Source organism: Sus scrofa, chromosome 12, assembly GCF_054392235.1.
Source record: "Sus scrofa isolate SSC_HxYL_T2T_F1_AM1 chromosome 12, Sscrofa_HxYL_maternal_Yorkshire_Landrace_v2.0, whole genome shotgun sequence".
Taxonomy (NCBI): domain Eukaryota; kingdom Metazoa; phylum Chordata; class Mammalia; order Artiodactyla; family Suidae; genus Sus; species Sus scrofa.
The window spans coordinates 16,042,361-16,062,548 of NC_139394.1; the positions used below are offsets into that span (position 1 = coordinate 16,042,361).

The 20,188-nt window shown below is 46.3% G+C and overlaps 2 protein-coding genes and 1 long non-coding RNA gene across 15 annotated transcripts in view; 2 read left to right on the forward strand and 1 right to left on the reverse strand.

Annotated features, from left to right (window-relative positions):
* LOC146398066 (uncharacterized) overlaps positions 1 to 20,188 on the forward strand; it is a 1,038,644-nt gene that overhangs the window by 411,430 nt on the left and 607,026 nt on the right. The window lies entirely within an intron of this gene.
* LOC110256164 (uncharacterized) overlaps positions 1 to 20,188 on the reverse strand; it is a 132,595-nt gene that overhangs the window by 63,488 nt on the left and 48,919 nt on the right. For 4 of the 6 annotated variants that reach the window (XR_014820993.1, XR_014820995.1, XR_014820994.1 and 1 more), the window contains one exon: positions 5,620 to 8,261. The exons of 1 other annotated variant lie outside the window; for it this stretch is intronic. Coding sequence is in view for 2 of the 5 variants with exons in the window: in XM_084984167.1 (XP_084840293.1) it covers positions 8,229 to 8,261 (33 nt within the window). In the remaining 3 variants the exon portion in view is untranslated. Of the gene's footprint in view, positions 1 to 5,619; positions 8,262 to 14,426; positions 17,896 to 20,188 lie in introns of those variants that run through there. One more of the 6 variants, XM_084984166.1, reaches the window with a different exon arrangement.
* Positions 1 to 20,188, forward strand: part of MARCHF10 (membrane associated ring-CH-type finger 10) — an 83,416-nt gene that overhangs the window by 11,853 nt on the left and 51,375 nt on the right. For all 8 annotated transcript variants that reach the window (XM_005653890.4, XM_084984111.1, XM_084984117.1 and 5 more), the window contains exon 3: positions 3,737 to 3,856. In XM_005653890.4, the coding sequence (XP_005653947.2) occupies positions 3,737 to 3,856 (120 nt within the window). The remainder of the gene's footprint in view (positions 1 to 3,736; positions 3,857 to 20,188) is intronic.

A 20,188-nucleotide genomic window follows, 5' to 3' on the forward strand; every position in this document is an offset into this window, starting at 1 on the left:
GATGGAGAGGATGATGCTGGTGATGATGGAGGAGATGATGCTGGTGATGATGGAGAGGATGATGCTGGTGATGATGGAGAAGATGATGCTGGTGATGATGGAGAGGATGATGCTGGTGATGATGGAGAGGATGATGATGATAATGATGGAGAGGATGATGCTGCTGATGATGGAGAGGATGATGCTGCTGATGATGGAGAGGATGATGCTGGTGATGGATGCTGATGATGATGAAGACAGTGATGACGATGGTGACAGCAGTGATGATGATGACAGTGGTGAAGTTGATGGTAATAATGATGAGTTTTATTGACCACTTTTACTGCATGTTCACTGCGAGCCATTCACTCTGCTAAGCGTCTTATCAACAATGCCTCTTGCTCTCCCAGCAATCAGGCAGCCCAGGGACATCTCCCTCTCAGAGATGAGGGAAGCAAGAATCAATGGAGTTAGTCAGCTTGCCCAAGGTCACGATGCTAGAAAAGTGGCAGAGCTGGGGTTTGTCATGTTTACCCGGATTGCGACGGTGAGTCACAAAACTCACGTCATCCCCCACAGGCATATATGCACATTCTGTGTTCTGCACCCCCCCCACCCCCCGCAATGGTAGCTTCTGCACAGAAGGCAGCCTAACTACGCGTGCTGCAGTCAGAGGGATGGGCTTGGGGGGTGAGGGGGCGCAGAGGGGGAGCGACACCAGAGGAGGAGTGAAGGAAGAAGCCCCAGTTCTGCCGGAAAGAAACAGGAAGTTACCTGAAGCCTCTCATTACAAGACTGCCCTCAGCCAGTTTTGTCACATGTTCATGTGACCAAAAACTTATTTATAGCAGTCTAGCTTCAGACACTTGAAACTGAAAGGGAAATAAAGTTCCAAGGTAAGGGGAGCCCCTGGTGACAATGAATTATAAATCTATCCCCCCTCCCAAGCCTGTGGATTTCATACTCCTCTGCCCCTTTCAGGACCCTCACGGCAGAAACATCAGCATCAAAAAACCCAAAACGAAGCAAAACCCACTCACATTTACAAATAACAAGAAAACTAGCCCCTGAGGGTGGAGGGGAAGTACAGCTAGGTTTTTGCTGTTTCCAGGACTGGAAATCCGGGCTTGGCTCTGTCCCTGTTCCTTCTCAGCAAAGCTGTTCACGTCGAGAAGACTAACACTTGATTTACATGGAAAGATTGCTTGACTGGAGCAAGATAAAAATTAGGAGGCACCTCCCTTGCCACTGGTTTCTTCTGCTCCCCCATGAGGGGGGCGGATAAGGCACCAGAGGTGGGGGGGGGGCATTTTTTTTTTCAACATTGCAAACCATTCTATTCCTCCTCCGCTTTGGGTAAAGAAATATTTAAGTCGCATGCATTCTTGGAGAGAATTTTCAAAAAACACTCAGCCCACAAGAATTCTGTTCTTCCCACAAAATCTGCCTCGATCCTGCGTGCAGTTGCTAACACGGGCTCCTCCACTTTCAGCCCATCAGCGTTTTCTTCTCTTGTCTTTAATACGAGTTGGTTAGGGTAACAGAGACATCTGCTGCCCCGGGAAACAACACTCCACGCAGGGGCACCTCCCCAGCAGGAGCTCCAATCTGAAGTCATCGTAAAGGAATACCAAAAAAGAGGCCCATATCTCGTTGAGTGTCATTAAACTCTCTGGCTGACTCTTTAGGTTTTAGCTTGGTTTATTTTATCATTTGATATTTATTTAACTTATTTAGTACAGTATCGGGGGTGTTTTCTTATTTATTAAAAACAAACGCTGTTTGTTAAAAGAGCTTGCTTATCCATATGGCATCGTTTTTTGAAATTAACAAACCCAAAGGGAAAACCCCACCATTCTGGAGTGTTCTCCATTTCTGAGCAAGGTGGGGTGAAAGCACACCTCTCTCCTAGAAATCCAGGATTCCACCTGCTGCAGGTACCACTGGCTGTTCTGGAGGAGCCCAGACACCTGTGCCTCACCTGCAAATCAGTTGTGAAGCAGAGAGTAATGGACTCTCTGTTCCCAGGTCCAAGTGGTAAATGTTTTGTTAATGTCGGGTCATTTCTGCTCTTAACCTCTAGCAGAATATTGGGCTTTCCCGTGGCCGTGAGATTCTGGCACGTCCTCCTACATCAAGGAAGGAGATGGATTTTCTAACAGAGGGGAACTGAGGCAGAAGGAATCTTTCCTTTCTCAACCCAGGCAGGAAGAAGAAGACATCAGGCCTAGCTTAAAGATAATATTGTCTGTCTTTACGCTGCATTTCTTTACTGTAGCAGTGGATAATTCCACTCTGGCAGAGGAAAGAGTTCAGTCATTGGACCTGTTGAAATGCTCCAAGAAGTTTTACCCTTTTGGAGTATTTAAACCATCAGTTGGAAGGAAGTAAGCACTTCCCTTTTTTTCGGGTCATAAAATGTTTATCAAGGTATACTTTAGGGAATAGCGTGACTATAAAATTTAGGATCACAATATGAAAATATCAGTTGAAAGTGAAGTAAGCCAGACAAAGACAAATATCATATGCTATCACATATGTAGAATCTTTTTTTTTTTTTTTTTTTTTGCTATTTCTTTGGGCCGCTCCCGCGGCATATGGAGGTTCCCAGGCTAGGGGTCTAATCGGAGCTGTAGCCACTGGCCTACACCAGAGCCACAGCAACGCAGGATCCGAGCCGCGTCTGCAACCTACACCACAGCTCACGGCAATGCCGGATCCTTAACCCACTGAGCAGGGGCAGGGATCGAACCCGCAACCTCATGGTTCCTAGTCGGATTCGTTAACCACTGCGCCACGACGGGAACTCCACATATGTAGAATCTTAAAAACTGATACGAATGAACTTACATACAAAACAGAAATAGACCGACAGACATAGAAAACAAGCTTACAGTCACCAAAGGGAAAGTGGGGACAGGGGATAAACTTGTTTGGGATTAACTGATACACACTATATATATAAAATAGATCTATATACCAGGAGGTCCCATTGTGGGGCAGTGGAAATGAATCTGACTGGTATCCATGAGGATGCGGGTTCAATCCCTGTCCCTCGCTCAGGGGGTCAGGGTTCCAGCGTTGCCATGAGCTGTGGTGTAGGTCACAGACTTGGCTTGGATCCCACATTGTTGTGGCTGTGATTTAGGCCGGCTTTTATTCGACCCCTAGTCTGGGAAAGTCCATGTACTGCAAGTATGGCCCAAAAAGCAAAAAGAAAGAAAGAAAAAAAGATCTATGTATAAAATAGATCATCTATAACACAGGGAACTATACTCAGTATCTTATAATAACCTATAATGTAAAAGAAACTAAAAATAATATATGTATAACTGAATCGCTTTGCTGTATATCTGCAACTAACACAACATTGTAAATCAACTATACTTCAATTTAAAAAGAGAGAGAGAGAGAGAGAAAATGAGAACAGAAAGGGACGTAAATGCTGGGTACTGGGTACCTCCTTCCTTGAGAAGGCAATTGCTGGGTAAGTGCTTGACAAAATGCCTCTTAGTATGTTTGCTGTTTGAGTTTATTAAGGCGATGGCTAATGCTTTGGGCCTGGAATTTTGGGCAAAGGGAGGAGGGAGTAAAGCCTGGCCGAGGGTCTTCACACCCAGCAGCAGGCGTGGATGAACACTTAGAGGTAGACGTCACACACTGCGCGTTCCTCGCCACGGGAATTAAGCATGGGGCTGTCAAAGCTGGTCGTAGGACTAAGCCTGAAGAAACATTTGTGGTCGTTGTTGTTCTCCAGGCTTGTCTGAGACGACAGGAATACAGAAGAGACTCAAATGAGAAGAAACGAGATCCGTTTTGGGGGCAAGAGACAACTGTTGGGAGATCCCGGTTTTCAAGTGGGTCATCTTCCAAACAGGTACTTCAAACTCTGGGAGATGGGAGATGCTCTTTTGCTGCAGGGTGTGTGTGTGTGTGTGTGTGTGTGTGTGTGTGTGTGTGTAACTTCGGAAAAAGCCAACTCAAAAAGGAGATGTTGACGAATCTTAAAAGGCAGGGCAGAGAGAGGCAGGGGCAGGAGCTCTCATCCTGGGTACCACCCCCCCCACCTCTGCTCCCCCTCCACTGTGTGGCCTCTCTCTTCACCCCAGATGGGCCTCACTCCTCCTTCCTATAGATAAAGGGCCCAGTGGAGATGGTCTCTGAGGTACCATCCAAATAGAAATGCTGCAGTTCCTTGAGTTTAAGTGTTGGAAGCACTGGGCCTACTAAAGCACAGCATCACATTATACCTATGTTCCTAGCTCTATGCCTACTTGATCTGTCTGTATAAATACAGATATATGTATATACATACATATATATAGGCTTTTATTTATAGACATAGTAGTCTATCCCACTGCATTGTTTAGTTTTTATTTTAAATAGAGTTAAATGCAGTACAAAATTGCATCATGTAATAACTAGAAATTGTTCAGATATTTTTGTCTGGATGATAATTACAGGATCAATATAATATGATAGCAATATGAAAATGACTATAGCAGGAGAGGCAGTCACCATTTATTCCAGGGATTACAATGCTCTCGTAAGTTTCATGCTACTCGCTTTCTACCTGTCAGCTTATTCAACACTCATAAATCTCTGTGTATTTGCCTCATTTTATGGAGCAGAAAACTGAGCCCTATAAAAGTTAAGGAACTTTCCCTAGGATTTCACAGCCAGTATGTGGTGGGGTAGGGCTGCCTTTCCAGGCAGTCCGACCCCTAAGAGGACACTCTGAACTACGGAGCTATATGATCATATTTCATGTTTAAGATCTTATCTGTGTAAGGATTTTACTTATCCTATGTAAGCGCTAAATACCGCAAGCGGCATTCAACACCGGTTGTGAGTATGGCAGATTGATTTAAGATGAGTAATGTGGCTTTTATGAATTCTTATTTAATATTTTATGCCTGAAATATACTCTAGAGGATAGACTCTCTCTTCCGCCAGTGGTATGGATCCCCGAGATAGATCCTGGATACTGATATCAATCACGTTCTTGTTGCGATTTCTTCTTTAATCTAGGGCGTTCACGTTGCGGTTATTTAATGTTCAAAGGACGCCTTTAAAAACATCAGCGACTGATGTGTACGGATGTTTCCCTGGGAGAGATCTCTACTCCCTGTCAAGGAACATAAACTCACACAATAACATGTTCCACGGAAAGAGACTCTCTCGCGATACCGGCAGCGCAGAGAGGAGCGCCCGGCCGGCATCTCCTCTTCTTAGCTAAGGACTGAATATACTGCCTGCTGCTGATTAAACGTAGGGAGGGAGATTAATCCAGAAATGAAATCTAGCTGGGCTAGGACAACACATTTTCAGCGTTAGGATAAATTCTCACAGTTTTGCACTGGGAAACAAAAAATCAAGGACAATTTTTTTTTTTTTTTAATGTCATTTCAAACAGTAGCATGTAGCAATCTTCCTAGATGGGAATTACTAAACAAATGGGCAGCTGGGTTCTTCCATTTTCATGCAAAGACTCGGCCATTCTGTAAAGGAATCCTCATGCATTTGGGATATTTTAGAACTAGAAGTTTTACGCTCCTCTTCACAAACTTTGTTTGGGAGGACGAGCAGGTGACAGATTCCTATACTTTCCTTCTTTTTTGCTAGAAAAATTATTCCTTCTTTAAATCATCATTGCAAAATACCCAGACCACATCTTAGAAAAAAAAAAAGACACAGTTGTACATATAAAAGTAATTACGAAATAAAGACCATAAGGTGGTAACATTCCTAAAACTGGCAATTTCTAAAGCACAGGACAGGATTTTCCACGTTTGTTCTGTGTCACCACACCTCCATATGTCAGAGAACTCGAAACAACAGTACTGAATACTCTCAAGTCTTTCAGATGATGCTATCCTCAAAGGTTTGGGTATTGATTGCACAAGTGCCCTGCAAGCTTGCATCTTCTCTATCAAGAAGACGAACAAAATCAGAATTTTCCACAGTGAAATTCAGCTTTGCTTTGCTCCCTGCATTATTGATACTCTTTGGGGAATCCTGGAGGGTTTGCCTCTGGATACAGCAGCACAGGAAGGGCAGGGAGAGGGGGAAATGTCACCAAACGCATCCCTCTCAACAGCCATCTGGCTGGGTCCTGATAATACCAGTCCCTCCTCACTCAATCCTTCGACTTTTGCTTGGTATAAATGAAGCCAGAAAACCCTTATGCATCTCAAACCCGATCCCAGAAATCTTCAACTGCCAGGACCCTGGGTTGGTTTGGAAAGTCCCTCCCCTCACCCCCAGGTTTGGACACCCACCCCAATTTCTGTGAAAATCTGGTTGTTCTTAAACCTTCATAGTCTGAGTCTGCCCTGCTATATCTGCAATCCTGAGGGAATGCAGAATTTATCAAACGTCTTTCTACAGGGCCCCTCCCCAAAGCCAGGCAGATGCTGGGGCTGGTTTCCCAGGATAAAAATGCTGGCACCTTCTAAAGGAAAACCCAAGACAAACTGATCCAACTTCCGGAGCTCAGTGTAGGGAATGTCACATCAGACGCCAGAGTTGCAAAAGATCCTCTCTCAGTCACAAAGGGGCAGGAGGAAGAAACAGTTCAATGAGATGGAATAAACCCAACCCATGCCCTCTTCCCTTGGGGTACATTCCCCTGAGTAAGGTCCTTCTAGAGATTGCCCTGCCTGAAAACGCCACGGAACGCTTTACCTCTGATTTGAGAAGGCAGGTTCACTCCGTGATCGAGTGGGTTGTATGAGAGTGGATTGCTTAACCCATGGGCATTTTTCCCCTGTACAATCACTACGTGAAGCAGGCTACCATCAAATTTTGACACTCGTGTTGCGATTTCCATCACTCGTTCATTCCTCAACCCAGTCTCAGAGCATCACAATTCTGATGGGCCTGGAATAAGCCAGGCATTTACCATCAAGTAATAGATTCAGTATGAAGATATCATTTCCAGACACCTGCCCGAGGGTAGGCAGATCCCCCAATGCACAGTTAACATGGTAGCCACTCCATTATGGCGCAACCTCCTCCCTCCAGCCAGTGGCTTTCACGGCTGGTGATGCAGACTGTGTTTAATCTCAATTCAAGATAAAACAATTGCTATCAAGCCTGTGCTGAGGCTTTCTTTAAAGCGGTACCTCCTAAATACATTTAAGTCAGTGGCGTGACATAGTACAAAGAACACTTTATCATCGGGGGCCAGCTCTGTCCCTCGTCACCCTGTGAATTCAGGCAAAGCACTTTACTTCTAAAGTACTTCAATTTCCCATCAAGGAGCTCCTCATTATTATGCTTATCTCACAGGATCATTGTGAGGACGGCTGAGCCTCTCAAGTGTCATACTAACATTAGATTCAGTATAAATGGCCTTGGTGTCCAGCTTTTCTTGCAAATGATGCTCCAGCAGCAGTCAACGGAGGTGCAGCTCCCGAGGCTTCCAGAATTCCTTCTCCCCCCTCAGTCACATCCCAGGCCACATTTCTATAAACCAACCTAATATAGCAACTTAATTTTAGACCCTTTTCAAAGTTACCTACAACCCTGCAACCTGTTTAATCAGATTAGAATTTAACAGGAAAAGAAACCGCAGCTCTGCAGGACCAGCTAGACACTGGATGACTTAGTAGATTAAGAAGCAAAGCAGGAGTTCCCGTTGCGGCTCAGAAGAAATGAATCTGACTCATATCCATGAGGATGCAGGTTCAATCCCTGGACTCACTCAGTGGGTTAAGGATCTGGCATTGCCAAGAGCTGTGGTGTAGGTTGCAGACATGGCTTGGATCTGGCATTGCTGTGGCATAGGCTGGCAGCTACAGCTCCGATTCAACCCCTAACCTGGGAACCTCCACACACTATGGGTGTGGCCCTAAACAACAACAACAACAAAGAGAAGCAAACAGTCTCTCTGTATGAACAGGAAACAGTGTTCCCAGAACACACCTTGCACAGAGGAGTTGACTGGGATGACAGGAGCATCGCAGGCTATTTTGCCTTTTGTCTTAAGGACATTACAGAGAAGGGTTAGGAGATGTCCCCATAGAAAACGATGAAACCGTTCAGCCCAGGACTTGGAGGATAGCAACCTTCAATGAAGAAATCCATCATGGACCCTCCTCGTCTTCCAAGATCCTGCATCCTTGCTGGGCGGGGGACTGTTCCCAAAGCGCAGCTCTCAAGGACTGAGGACATGTTGTCACCACATTTCTTGGCAAAGAAGATGAAGATCAGCCGTCAGTTTTTCAAGAGCACCGTTTGCTCTGCTAATCGGGATAGGATTCTGATACTTTCACCATCTGCAAAAGAGCAGCCACGTGTTTAGACTCCAGGTCACAAGGACCCAACGTTACCTTGGAAGGAGGCAGTTAACCTAACACCAGCAGGACCTGGCTCTGCCCCAGGCTGGCTCAGCGGGATGTTTCCATCAGTGAGATCATCTGAATCTTCCAGAACGCAAGGTAAGCTTAAGTGTGAAGGCGGTTACCCAACCTAAACCTTTTAATTGTTTTGTTCATGATCATCCACACACACTGTGGAGGTTAAAACGAAAAACTAAAGCTTCTTCAAGGAAATCTGCAGTGACTTAGAAAGTCAGAACGTGCATTCCTACATGGGGCAGCAAAAGCCCAAAACTGTGCTGTCCAATACAGTGGCCACCAGCCACAGGGGACTATTTAATTAAAATAAAATGCTAAATGCAGTTCCAGGCTCAGTAGCCACCAGTGGTCCGTGGCTACCATACTTGGACCATGCAGATATAGGATATGTCCATCTCGGCACAGAGTTATCCCAGACAACGCTCCTCCAGATGATGGTCAAGTCCAGAAAAATAAACCAAGACAAGATCTCGTGGACTAGAAAGGGGTTTCGATTCCCAGAAACTGGCCCTGCATAATCCACACGACAATGCTCTGCAAACCGCAGCTCCTTGCAAATGTCAGCCCTCCAATGATGAGTCAGCTGTTGGCAGAGGCGGGCTGGATTTGCATTTTGTATTTTCCTCCAACCGGGGTATATCTGCATTCCTCCCTTCATTACCTGTCGTTTCAGTCTATCCTGCCTGTGACACCTTTAGCTTCTCCTCTTTCAAAAGGCTCTGGGGGAGCAGTTCTCCCATTAATCTGTCAATGTCAACCTCCCAGCACCCTGGATGGTGTCAGGGAAGCAGCAGCAGCTTAGCACATGGCATTCGCCTTTGGTGACTCACACGTTTCATTTTCTCTAACTTCTACTCGTGTCCCCCCACCCTCTGCCCCCCGCCCCCTGCCCCCTGTTAGAGTCCCAGGGGGTTGGGCCTCCTGTCGTCCTGGCCCCAGGCCCAGGTACAGATGAGGCAGGTCTCACACCGGTTCTGGCTGCCAGAGGCCCCACCCTGGGAGGCTGTGAGTCACCTCTAACACCTGGCTTGGCGCTTGTCACAGCCGCCCGGGTTACTCCAGCGCAGATTCCGCGCCCTGCAGGGGCGCCCGAGCAATAACGCGGCTCTGCGCCTGCGCCTGAGCCCAAAGGGTGCGTCCTGGGGCCGCACCGCGCAGCCTGCGGTGTGAAGGGGGCGCCTCTGCGGGAACTGCAGTTCGAGTTCGTTTTCCATTTTACCTGTTCGCCACGGCGTGTCCCACAAGCCCCCCGGTGCGTGGCCTGCTCCCCTCTAATGGTTCGTCTTCCTGAATTTACTTCTGTCCAGGCCAGCGTTCTGGAAATATCTTAGACTCCTCCTCCTGCCGCTTCTCAGACTTGACAGCCCCGTCAGACACCAAAGCTGGACTGTCTCACCTCCTCCCTCTTGGGTCTCGTCCAGCACCTCCCTTTGCAGGCCTGTCTCTTTTTGTTATTGACAGCCATTTCCCCAGTGGTTTTGCCTTAACCTCGCCCCTTCCAGCCAGTCCTCCAGGCAGCAGTAAGAGGGATCCTTCTGGAAGCAAGCTGGATCATGTTCCTCCTCTATTTAAAGTTTGTTAGTGGTTCCCCATTGTCTCTGGGGTCAAGTTCAAATACCTTAGCCAAGTGTCTGATGGCCTCACCCTCAACTCCGAGGGCACGTCCTCTGGAAAGAGTTTCCAGAGCTGCTACTAGGGGGTCAGGGGGCTTTGCTTTTGTCCCTTCTGTGTATCCCCAGAACACCCTGTGGGTTCAAGTGCACCTTCCAGGACATCCTCCCGTCTGCCTCAGGCTGGGAGCCGCCGTAGAGCAGGTGCTGTGCATTGCTGTGTTTCCGGTGCCCAGCACAGAACAGGAGCTCTGGTGAGTGTCTGATGGTTGACAGCCACAAGAATGTTTTAGGAACCTGTGCATGTTGAAGCCATAGCAATGCAGCCACAACAGCCAGAGCAGGACTCCTCCCCTGAGCGAGAGAGGAAGATGGGTACCATTATGGGGGGCAGGGGGGGGGGCAGCGGTGAACCTTCCCTGGCGTGGCTTGAAATCCCTGAGAGGAGTGTGGTTTGTTAAGACCACCACCGTGCACTGGGCCAGTTTGGGTTTGAAGACTGACATTGCAATCAACCATCTGGAAAGCTCCTCACTGCTGGTCACCAGAATAGCCAGTTAAAGAGTGTCCTTTTCCTTGGCCTACCACTCTGCAAAGGGGCAGGTGGCTTCTTTAAAGCCCTGAGTAAGTCCCTCCTGTCACAGGCAGGCAAGAACCCAAAGATGTAAGTGGCTCTCCATGGACAGAGGAAACGTCCAGAGTTGACCCAGGACCCACTCGTACGTTACCAGAGGTCATCTTGCTGTGGCGGAACGTTCTGCCAGATAACTCACCAGACAGAATTGGAGGTTTCCTTTGTGACCAGATTGTGGAGTAATCAGAATCCCTGGTGGGCAGGCCCCTCTGTGGCCAAACCAAGGTCCTGGAGGCCTTTCACTGCAGTCATGGCGCAAACGAATAATAACGGTGTCTGGGCGAAGCCAGCAACGCCTCATTTCTCCTTCATTTCTCTGCTTTGCCTGAGTTCCACAAGGTAATTTTAAAATAGGGCATGGCCAGAAAATGGGGCAACTGTCAGTTTAAATTGAACCTGCTTCCAGAACGTTGTCCTGCCTTTTCAACAGATAAGCAAGACAGCCTAGAGTCAATCCTTCCATGGGGTGATTCTGCCGCACTGTCCGGGTGAAACAAACACCAGTTGTTATCCTGGCTCAGGAAAATTGTTGGAACCGGTGATCTCCAACCCAAAGAGTTCCCTGTGTTAATTGAACTCACCAGCTCAGAAATTGCATGAGAGAAGATTATTATAAACTAGCTTTTTTCACATTTTATGTGGTGCTATGTATTTTAGTTTGCAACATCTTATTAAAATCCCCTACTTTAAAAAAAATGACTCTAATTGCTTTTTAAAACCAAAAAGCTTGTTCAAAACCTATTAGAATTCAGATATCAAAATTTACATTTTTTTCAGTTGTGAGACATGACTGTGCAGGTGCATACCTGCATGGAACATAATCTGTAAACACAGCATTTCATCCTGAAACCTTCTTTTTTGTTTTGTTAATAACAATGGCTTTGTTTGTTAACAAATTATATACATTGTTGGTGTCCAAGACACCGTGTTAGGTGGTACTGGGGGTACAGTAATGAATAAGCTGTGCCCCTGCCCCCAGCCCTACCCCACCCCACCCCTGGGTAGTTTACAGTGTGGGTGAAATAAGACGTCACACAAATGCCTGCAGTTCAAGACAGCACCTGATGAGTGTGCTAAGAAGGCAGGGGAAACTTGGGGAAGCTTGGTGGAAATGCAGATTTTCAGCTGGATCTTGGGACTTGGTCAGGTATCAGGGAGCTGGGAGAGGGGGTAGGGAGCCAAGGGAGAGCAGACCTTTTTAAGCAGAAGGAACAACCAAAGTCAGGGAGAGATGGGCACATTTGGGGAACAGGGGAGCCATCCAGTCTCCCTGCAGCACAGGATGTACATCACAGCTCCCCTCCCGGGGGTCAGGGGGGCATTTTTCACATCCCTCCCACACCCCTTCCTCAGGATCAGAAGGCAGGAGGGTGCCCCCTTGCTCCCCAATGTTACTCGCAGACACCGCTCCCCAGGCTCTGTTGGAAACACTGCCCAGTAAGGCTTACTCGGTTTTATTCCACCATCCGTTCCCCGGCATCACCCCCGTTTGTCTCCTGGACACTCTTCTCTTAGTGAAGACTGGCCATAGCTCCATCTCTGTCCACCTCATCTTCTGATCTCCAGCCACAATCCTAGATGACCTCAGCATCCCCCGGATGATCCAGCCACACCCTGGCTTTTTAGTTCCCGAGGCATCTCAAGTGCCCCCCTCCCTTCCACTCAGCACCCTCCGCAACAGCACATCCTAGACTGCATCATCCACCAAGACGTCTTTGCCCTTTGTTTTTTCCACATCTCTCAGGCAAAATCCTGCCCCTCCACAATCTCTGGGTCTGCACCCAGGCCCCTGGAGATTGCTGGGGAAAAGAAAAATCACCCAACTTTGAAAAATGGTACCACTGGAAGGTCACAGCCACCAACCTCCTGGAACTCTCCCCTGCTGCCCAGGTTCTCTGGTCAATTCTCTCTGCCACTTCAAGCCGTCTTCTCTTTCCCCAGTCTTCAAGCCATCCCCTCTTCCACCCCACAACACAGTGGTCCTCAGATGGAAGCTTCCTCAGCTTGCGGCTCCCCAGCCCACAGGCCCCCTTCCTTCTATACCCCCCTCCCCTAATTCCCAGTTACAAACCTCCCCACCTCTGCTCAGGACCCCACCTCCTAGCTCCTCCTCAGAACTCTTACTCCATCCATCACCCCTTCCGTTCCTGCATCTCCAACTCCGTACCAGAACCTTCCCATCAACGCTGAATCATGCGCTAAGGTCTCCTACAAGATACAAGAAAAAAAAGAACGAGAACAGCCCTTCCCAGAGCCCACATCCCCTCCAAGTAGTCCTTCTTTAATAGCCAAAGGTCTCAAAGAATTATATACGCCGACTGACTCCGTGTCCCCACCTCCTGCTCCCAACTCAGCCCACTGCAATCTGGCGGCCACGCATGTCATGCCACAGAAATGGCTCTTGGTCAGAGGCCTCACAGTCCCTGTCGCAGGTGGTCTCTTTCAGTCCCTCTGGGGCTTCGGCAGCTGTGACGCGCCTGACTGCTTTCTCCTCCTTGAAACACTGCGTCCCTGCACTTCCCGAAAGCCACGTTCTCCTGGTTCTCTCCTGGCTGCTCCTCCCCGGGCCCTGGGGCCTGGGATTCCTCCCTCTTGCCGCTCTTCTGGCTCTATACCTGGGCTTCTCCTGTCCCTGCATCCTGGGCCTCTTAGGCAATAATGATGACCTCTCTTCGTACAGTGACCTTTTCAAATGCATAAAATAAGATGCATCGGATTTCAAAGGAAACCACTTTTTATTGAAAGAGTCATCAAAACATTTTGAGAAATCTGTGACTCAGTGATGTACGTGCTCCTTTATTAACACATTCAACAACACGTGATGGGCGGAAAGGGTATTTTGAGACCTCTGCAACGAGTTGAATGAAATGTGAAAATATCTGTGATTTCGATTAGTGACAAATCAGAGGTGCTGCTAAGACTACTGCGGTTTGTCGCCTGTCTGCATAAATGAAATGAAAGATCCTGCTAGATTTCAGTTAGGGGCGAGTGGAAATAAAGATGTGCTTTTTTTTTTCCATCCATATACGTGCCCCACCCCGAAGACACGCTGCTCAGACATTCTCCTCAGGTTTTTTGCCTAAGATGTCACCTGCCATGACTCCCAAATCCACATGTCCAACCCGATCCAGGCTTTTGATCTCCAGATCTAAACATCCCATTGTTTACTCTGTACTTTCTCCTGGGATGTCTCTGAATCAACAGGCCCGGCACTAAAGTTCCCAGTCTGGCCCTTTGCTCTTCCTTCCTTTTGTGCGGCATCCTCGGAATCTGACAGTTTCCTCCTCGCCATCATATTCAGTTCATCATTGAGATGCATCCATTTGACTTGGCGTTTTAATCCACCTGGGTGTTCTTCTCTGCCTCGGCCTAGTTAAGTGTCTGCAGAGGCCTCTGAACACTTCCGCTCCCGCCCCCAAATCCTACTTTCCACCCCATGGGTGGAGTGATTTGACCTATGGAACTGAGGTCACTTTATTGGCCAATTAAACCCTTTCTATGGCTTTCGGGGGCTCTCAGAGTGGGGACCAGACCTCATCGGGTAGCCATCAGATCTGGCCCTCCTTACCCCCCGGTGTTTCATCCACACACTGGCTTTGGGTTCTCTCATGGGCCAGGCTGCCTCCTGCTAGGAGTCTTTGCATATGCTGTTCCCTCTCCTTGAGGTCCTCAGCCTGCCTTCCCATCAGGCCTCAGATCCCAGCTCAGGCCACTTCCTCAAGGAGGTTTCTCCCAACCGCCCCCTCCCCCAGCTAGATTCGCCCCTGTCTCCTTGTGGTTGCCTAATTATTTCCTTTCTCTAAATTTATGACTTGTAATTTTACATTTGTTTAATCGTTATTTGGCTAAATGATCCCCCTCCCCTCCTAGTCTGTAAGCTCTGTAAGGGAGAGTCTTTGCTTGACTCCCTTCCCGTTTCCCAATATGGGGAGTTAGGTTGCCTTTTCCTTATTAGTGTAACTCTTTGCTCATCCCAAAGCACCAAGTGTAAGAGAAGACATAGCTTTTAAAATTTATCTCACGTTGACTTTCCTGTTACCAGCTGATATCACGAAGGGAGCAGTTTTTTTAACCTAAGGAACTCAGTGTTTATTCTGAACCACACAAAAGACAACGAGCAGCGTTCCCACATAGCACCTAGTTTAACCCGGCAACCCTGCAGCATCCATATTCCTAGAGCCATAGTTCTGTTCCCCCCCACCCCATATTTTACTCTGAGAGCTTCAAAACAGACAGAAAAGTTGACAGAATTATATGGTGACTATCCACATGCCCACCACCTAAATGCAAGAATTGTTATTTTGCTGTATTTGCTTTATCACACGTCTAGCCATTGATCCATCCATTGACCCAACTTGTGTTTGGGTGCATTTCAAAGTAAGTTGCAGACATCAGTACTCTGCCCCCCAGAAAACTTCAGCATTTACATCATTTGCTCGAGTTGAATATTTGTTTGTGGTTTTGTGGTTCCTCTTTTTTTCCTCAGTTTTTATTTTAGAGGTAAAAGTTACCTGCACTGAATTAAACAAATTTTAAGAGTGGTATTTAATGATTTTTGATAAATGCATGTAACCCAAACCCCCTTCAAGTTTCCTTCACTCTATGTGCTTATCCTTCTCAGTCAACCACTGTTCTAGATGTTTTCACCATAAATTACTTTTGCCATTTCTTTTTTGCATTTTTTACACTGTTTTGAGTTCAACTTTTAAGTAGATTCATACACTTTTTAGAAATATGTGGAATATAGATTCTACATCGATAGAGATAAATAAATGTTTAATAATTAAAATTACATACAAGCTACAAATTAAAAGTATAGTCTTTTCCCAAAATGGCACTCTTTTAAAAAGATAATATGTAGTTGGAAAAGTTATGTAGAAACTGGCATGTACATCTGGAAATGTAAGCTGGCATTGTATTTCTGGAGGACGATTTTTGGGAACAAAGAATTTTAAATCTTTCGAGACTTCTAACCTACTAATGTAAATTCCTGCTTTGGGAGCTTTAAGAAATAATTGAAGATATGCATAAATATATGATAATATTCATCATAGCACCACTTATCACAGCAGAAAATTGGAAGCAACCCAAACGACCAACAAAAATAATTATAGATAGATCTATTCAATGGGAATTTATTACAAAGACCAAAACAATTGCCAAGAAAGAGTAAATTTTTCTTAGTGGGTTTATTCTTTTTTGATATATATAATTTGATTCAAGCAACATAGGGCTTCTACCTTGCTTTTGTGTGTGAGTGTGGGCTGCACCTGAGGCATATGGAGGTTCCCAGGCTAGAGGCTGAATTGGAGCTGTAGCCACCAGCCTACACCACAGCCACAGCAACGCCAGATCTTCAACCCCCTGAGCGAGGCCAGGGATCAAACCTGTGTCTCATGGATACTAGACAGATTCATTTCCACTGAGCCACGATAGGAATTCCTGGTTTATTCTTAAAGTAATATTTGTATTGTGATTCCGAAATTACTTCATGTTTATTGCAGAGTAAAACAAATGAATTAATATATTAATAGAACTAAGTAGTAAAGATTTTAACTATGAGAAAAAAAGATAGAAATATAAAAAAAAGGAAGGGAAAACCCCCACAGAGTGTTAAAATTTCAATTAGAAACATTTCTGTGAACTCATGATTTTTTTAAATACATATTTCTATTGAATTCCACGGAAAGGCCTTAGAAACAATGTCCCTCCAGTAGCAATGAACACACATAGCATGCAGATATTAATTTCTAAGTACCTTTCTATACTAAAAGGAACCAAAGCTCATTGGAAAAATAGCTGATTCTAGGACTGAGCCAGGTGAAGGGCAAGGGGAGGCTCTGAAAATTCTATGGACCAGAAAGCAGAGACGTGCTCCAAGAGTCAAGTCCAGAGCAAACTTGAACAAACTCCCAAACACCTGTTTCGGTGCAATTTGGGCATCAAAAAATGTGATCCTTGAGACCACGATGATAATAAATAGATAAATAAATAATAAATAAAAGAAGGTTCTTCTTTAGAGCAGAATGCTAGCTAATACGGCAGAAGAAATGGTTAGAATTGGGGGGGAAAAAAAAAGTCATCCTTCTGCTATCCCAGTTCTGCTCCCACTCCACTTGTGAGACTTTCCTCCTGAGGCCACACCTAATTGTAAGGGAAATTGAGTCATTCAGTTCAAGGTGAAGCCACATCCCAGCTGCAACACTTGTCACTTGAGAAGGGATTCCAGTGGAAAGCTAGTAGTATCTATCACCATCATTAAAAAAACGGTCTGCAAGAATGGAGACCCAGCTAGTAGAAGTTTCTATTTCAAGGTTAATAGGGTTTCAAATATCCTAAACATTCTCTCTTTCTCTTTGTCTTTATTTTTCCATTATGAACATACATTTTTTTTGCAATAAAGAAAAGATATATGCTTTATAAAAATAAGCCATTGAAACGCCAAAAAGATTATTTCACTGGCAAAGTTGCTGGATGCTTTGCTTTCTCCTTCTGAAAGAAACACCAGTAAATCTTAAATACCCTGTTGAGCATTTTTTGCTTCTCAGAAAACTTCAGTTGGACCCTATGCTCCATCATATTGACTTTCAATCCTTTGCCTGAATCTCAGAGCCCCCTACAATCTGCGTTCACCATGCCAGCCAGCTTTATCTCTCATCCTTCCTCGCCACACCCTCTGTTCTGGCCGCATGCCTTACTGTCTGAGCATCCAGCCACGTTCATCACTCCATCCGTAACTTGGCTCCTGTGCTGCCTGAAGTCTAAGCTGGTTCCTACTGATCCATCAGATCCTTTTAAATACCACCTCCTTCCTGAAGCCTCCCTTGACTTCTCACCTTTTTCTATGAGTTCCTTTGAAATTGAGAGTTGGTGCCACCCAATCTATCACTTCATTAAATGCTGTTTTGCATTTTGCTAATACGGTATTATCACGGACCAGGGTTCTTGGCCTTCCTGGATCAATAGAAACTGATGAAGCCAGACAAGAAATTCAGGCAAGGTGGTATTTGGGGCTCCTCTAGCAAGAGGGAGCAAAAATGAGTAAGAGGTTTCCTTGCCCACTCCCCAAAGAAGGCGAGCTGGTTCCTTATATGGGGTGAGGATAGGGATGCATCTAGGAGTCTAGCCAGAGGGGTGGCTTAGGAGGGTTGCCCCCAACCCCGGTGGTGCTGTGTGCAGGGTGCATGTGCGGTACCCTGCTTTTGCTCCCAGCTCCTCAAAAGTGGCAGGTAGGTTTTTGGTCCTCTTGAAAGTCCCTGTTAGCTTCTTTGTATTTTGTTGCTTGAGATGTTTGTCCAGGTGTGAGCACCTGCAGCAAAAGATCCAGACCCCAGGTCTCAGCCTGTCTCAGTATAAATTGCATCTCCTCCATTGTAAGCATCTTGTTTTTACATAAGGTTGAAGACTTAGTAGGTACATATGATGCTTTTCAATTAATTCAATTAATTCTCATACTTTACAATCTTTTTTTTTTTTTTTGTCTTTTTGTCTTTTTAGGGCCATACTCATGGCATACGGAGGTTCCCAGGCTAGGGGTTGAATCGGAGCCTCAGCCGTTGACCTATGCCAGAGTCACAGCAACGTGGGATCTGAGCCTTGTCTGCGACCTATGCCACCGATCGTGGCAATGCCTGATCCTTAACCCACCGAGCGAGGCCAGGGATCAAACCCGCAACCTCATGGTTCCTAGTTGGATTCGTTTCCACTGCACCATGACGGGAACTCCTGTCACCTATTATTTTGAGGAGGAGGTGTTTTCATGGATGTCCTCCATCTAAGGACCAAATCTTTCTCAATGAAAAGGAGAATATGAATTCAAATAAAAGATGAAGGAGAAAACCAGACCTGAAAAATACCCACTTGAAGTCAGCCTCTTTGTGCTACTAAATACCACACTTTAGTGTTCACATCCTTAAAATCCAACGATTTTCTGGCCACACGCTACTTCCTTACCCACTGCCCACCACACAGAACTCTGTCTCAGAGACTGCCACACGCGCTTGTCCCCCAAAGCACAAAAATCTAAAGTCACCACCCAGGTAAACCAAAAGCAGTTTATGCAGCACCCAAGGGGTTAATATGTGTTTTTAAAAAAACATCTAGCTAGTGTCATACACACATCATGTTGGCCATTTCAGTAGCCTTGGCTCTCAGTTTCACCCAGAGGCTCTTCATCTAGAAGCAAGTTCTCTCCTCCGAGAGTAGACCCAATGGTGGTCACTCGTTATGAAGAGTTCACCACTGAAGCCACTGTTGCTCTCAGATCAGGGTCTCAGGCTGGGTCATTCCAGTTTCCTAGCCTGAGAATCAGAGACACGGTGGCGGGCAGGAGAGAGTTCTCCGCAGAAGTTACTGGTAGAGACAAGTGCCCATGAAATGTAGGCACATGGCACTCCAGCCAACTCCTAAAAGCTTCTTGTAGCAAAGTGGGGAGCAAGGGCTCCCACTGCTGACCCTGGTCTTGCCCATCCCTGCCTGGCAGCCAGGTCCTCAGGTGGGAGCAGCTGGATTCGAGAGGGTGGTACCTGGGTCCAAACCTCCCCCCCAATTACTAATCCATTCTTCACGGCTATTCAAGTTTACCACTCTGGTAAGCTCAAGACTGTCCTGATCAGGCAAGGACTTTGCTGACCTTAGAGTTTTTCTAGGAGAGAGAATGTTGAGCCAGCTTCGTGATACAATAGCACTCCAGGTAGAACATACTAACTTTATATGCCTTGAATCCATAAAGATCTCTATCCCAGAGTTCCCGTCGTGGCGCAGTGGTTAACGAATCCAACTAGGAACCATGAGGTTGCAGGTTCGGTCCCTGCCCTTGCTCAGTGGGTTAACGATCCGGCGTTGCCGTGAGCTGTGGTGTAGGTTGCAGACGCGGCTCGGATCCCGTGTTGCTGTGGCTCTGGCGTAGGCCCGTGGCTACAGCTCCGATTCAACCCCTAGCCTGGGAACCTCCATATGCCGAGGGAGCGGCCCAAGAAATAGCAACAACAACAACAAAAAAGACAAAAGACAAAAAAAATAAATAAATAAAAATAAAAAAATTAAAAATAAATAAATAAATAAATAAATAAATAAAGATCTCTATCCCATCCAGAATGCTGTTTATACAAGTGGCCTTCGATTCCCTAAGGCAGTTTTTGTGCTTGAGGCACAATGTGAACGTGGACTTAGGGAACAGCATTCTTTTATTTATTTATTTATTTATTTATTTATTTTTGTTGTCTTTTCTGGGGCCGCACCCGCAGCATATGGAGGTTCCCAGGCTAGGGGGTCTCATCAGAGCTACAGAGGCCAGCCGATGCCACAGCCACAGCCACGCCAGATCCACGTCATATCTGCGACCTACACCACGACTCACGGCAATGCTGGATCCTTAACGCACTGAGAGAGACCAGGGATCAAACCCGCAACCTCATGGTTCCTAGTCGGATTTGTTAACCACTGGACAGGAACTCCAGGAACAGCACTCGGAAGGGACTCCTTAGCACCCACCGTCCCTTGGTCACCCTTCCCATGTTGTTACTGTTTGAGGTTCATGGCCTTGATCGTTCCCTCGCCTGTCTCAGGAGGATGCTCTATTTCAAGCGCAGTAAACACACAGC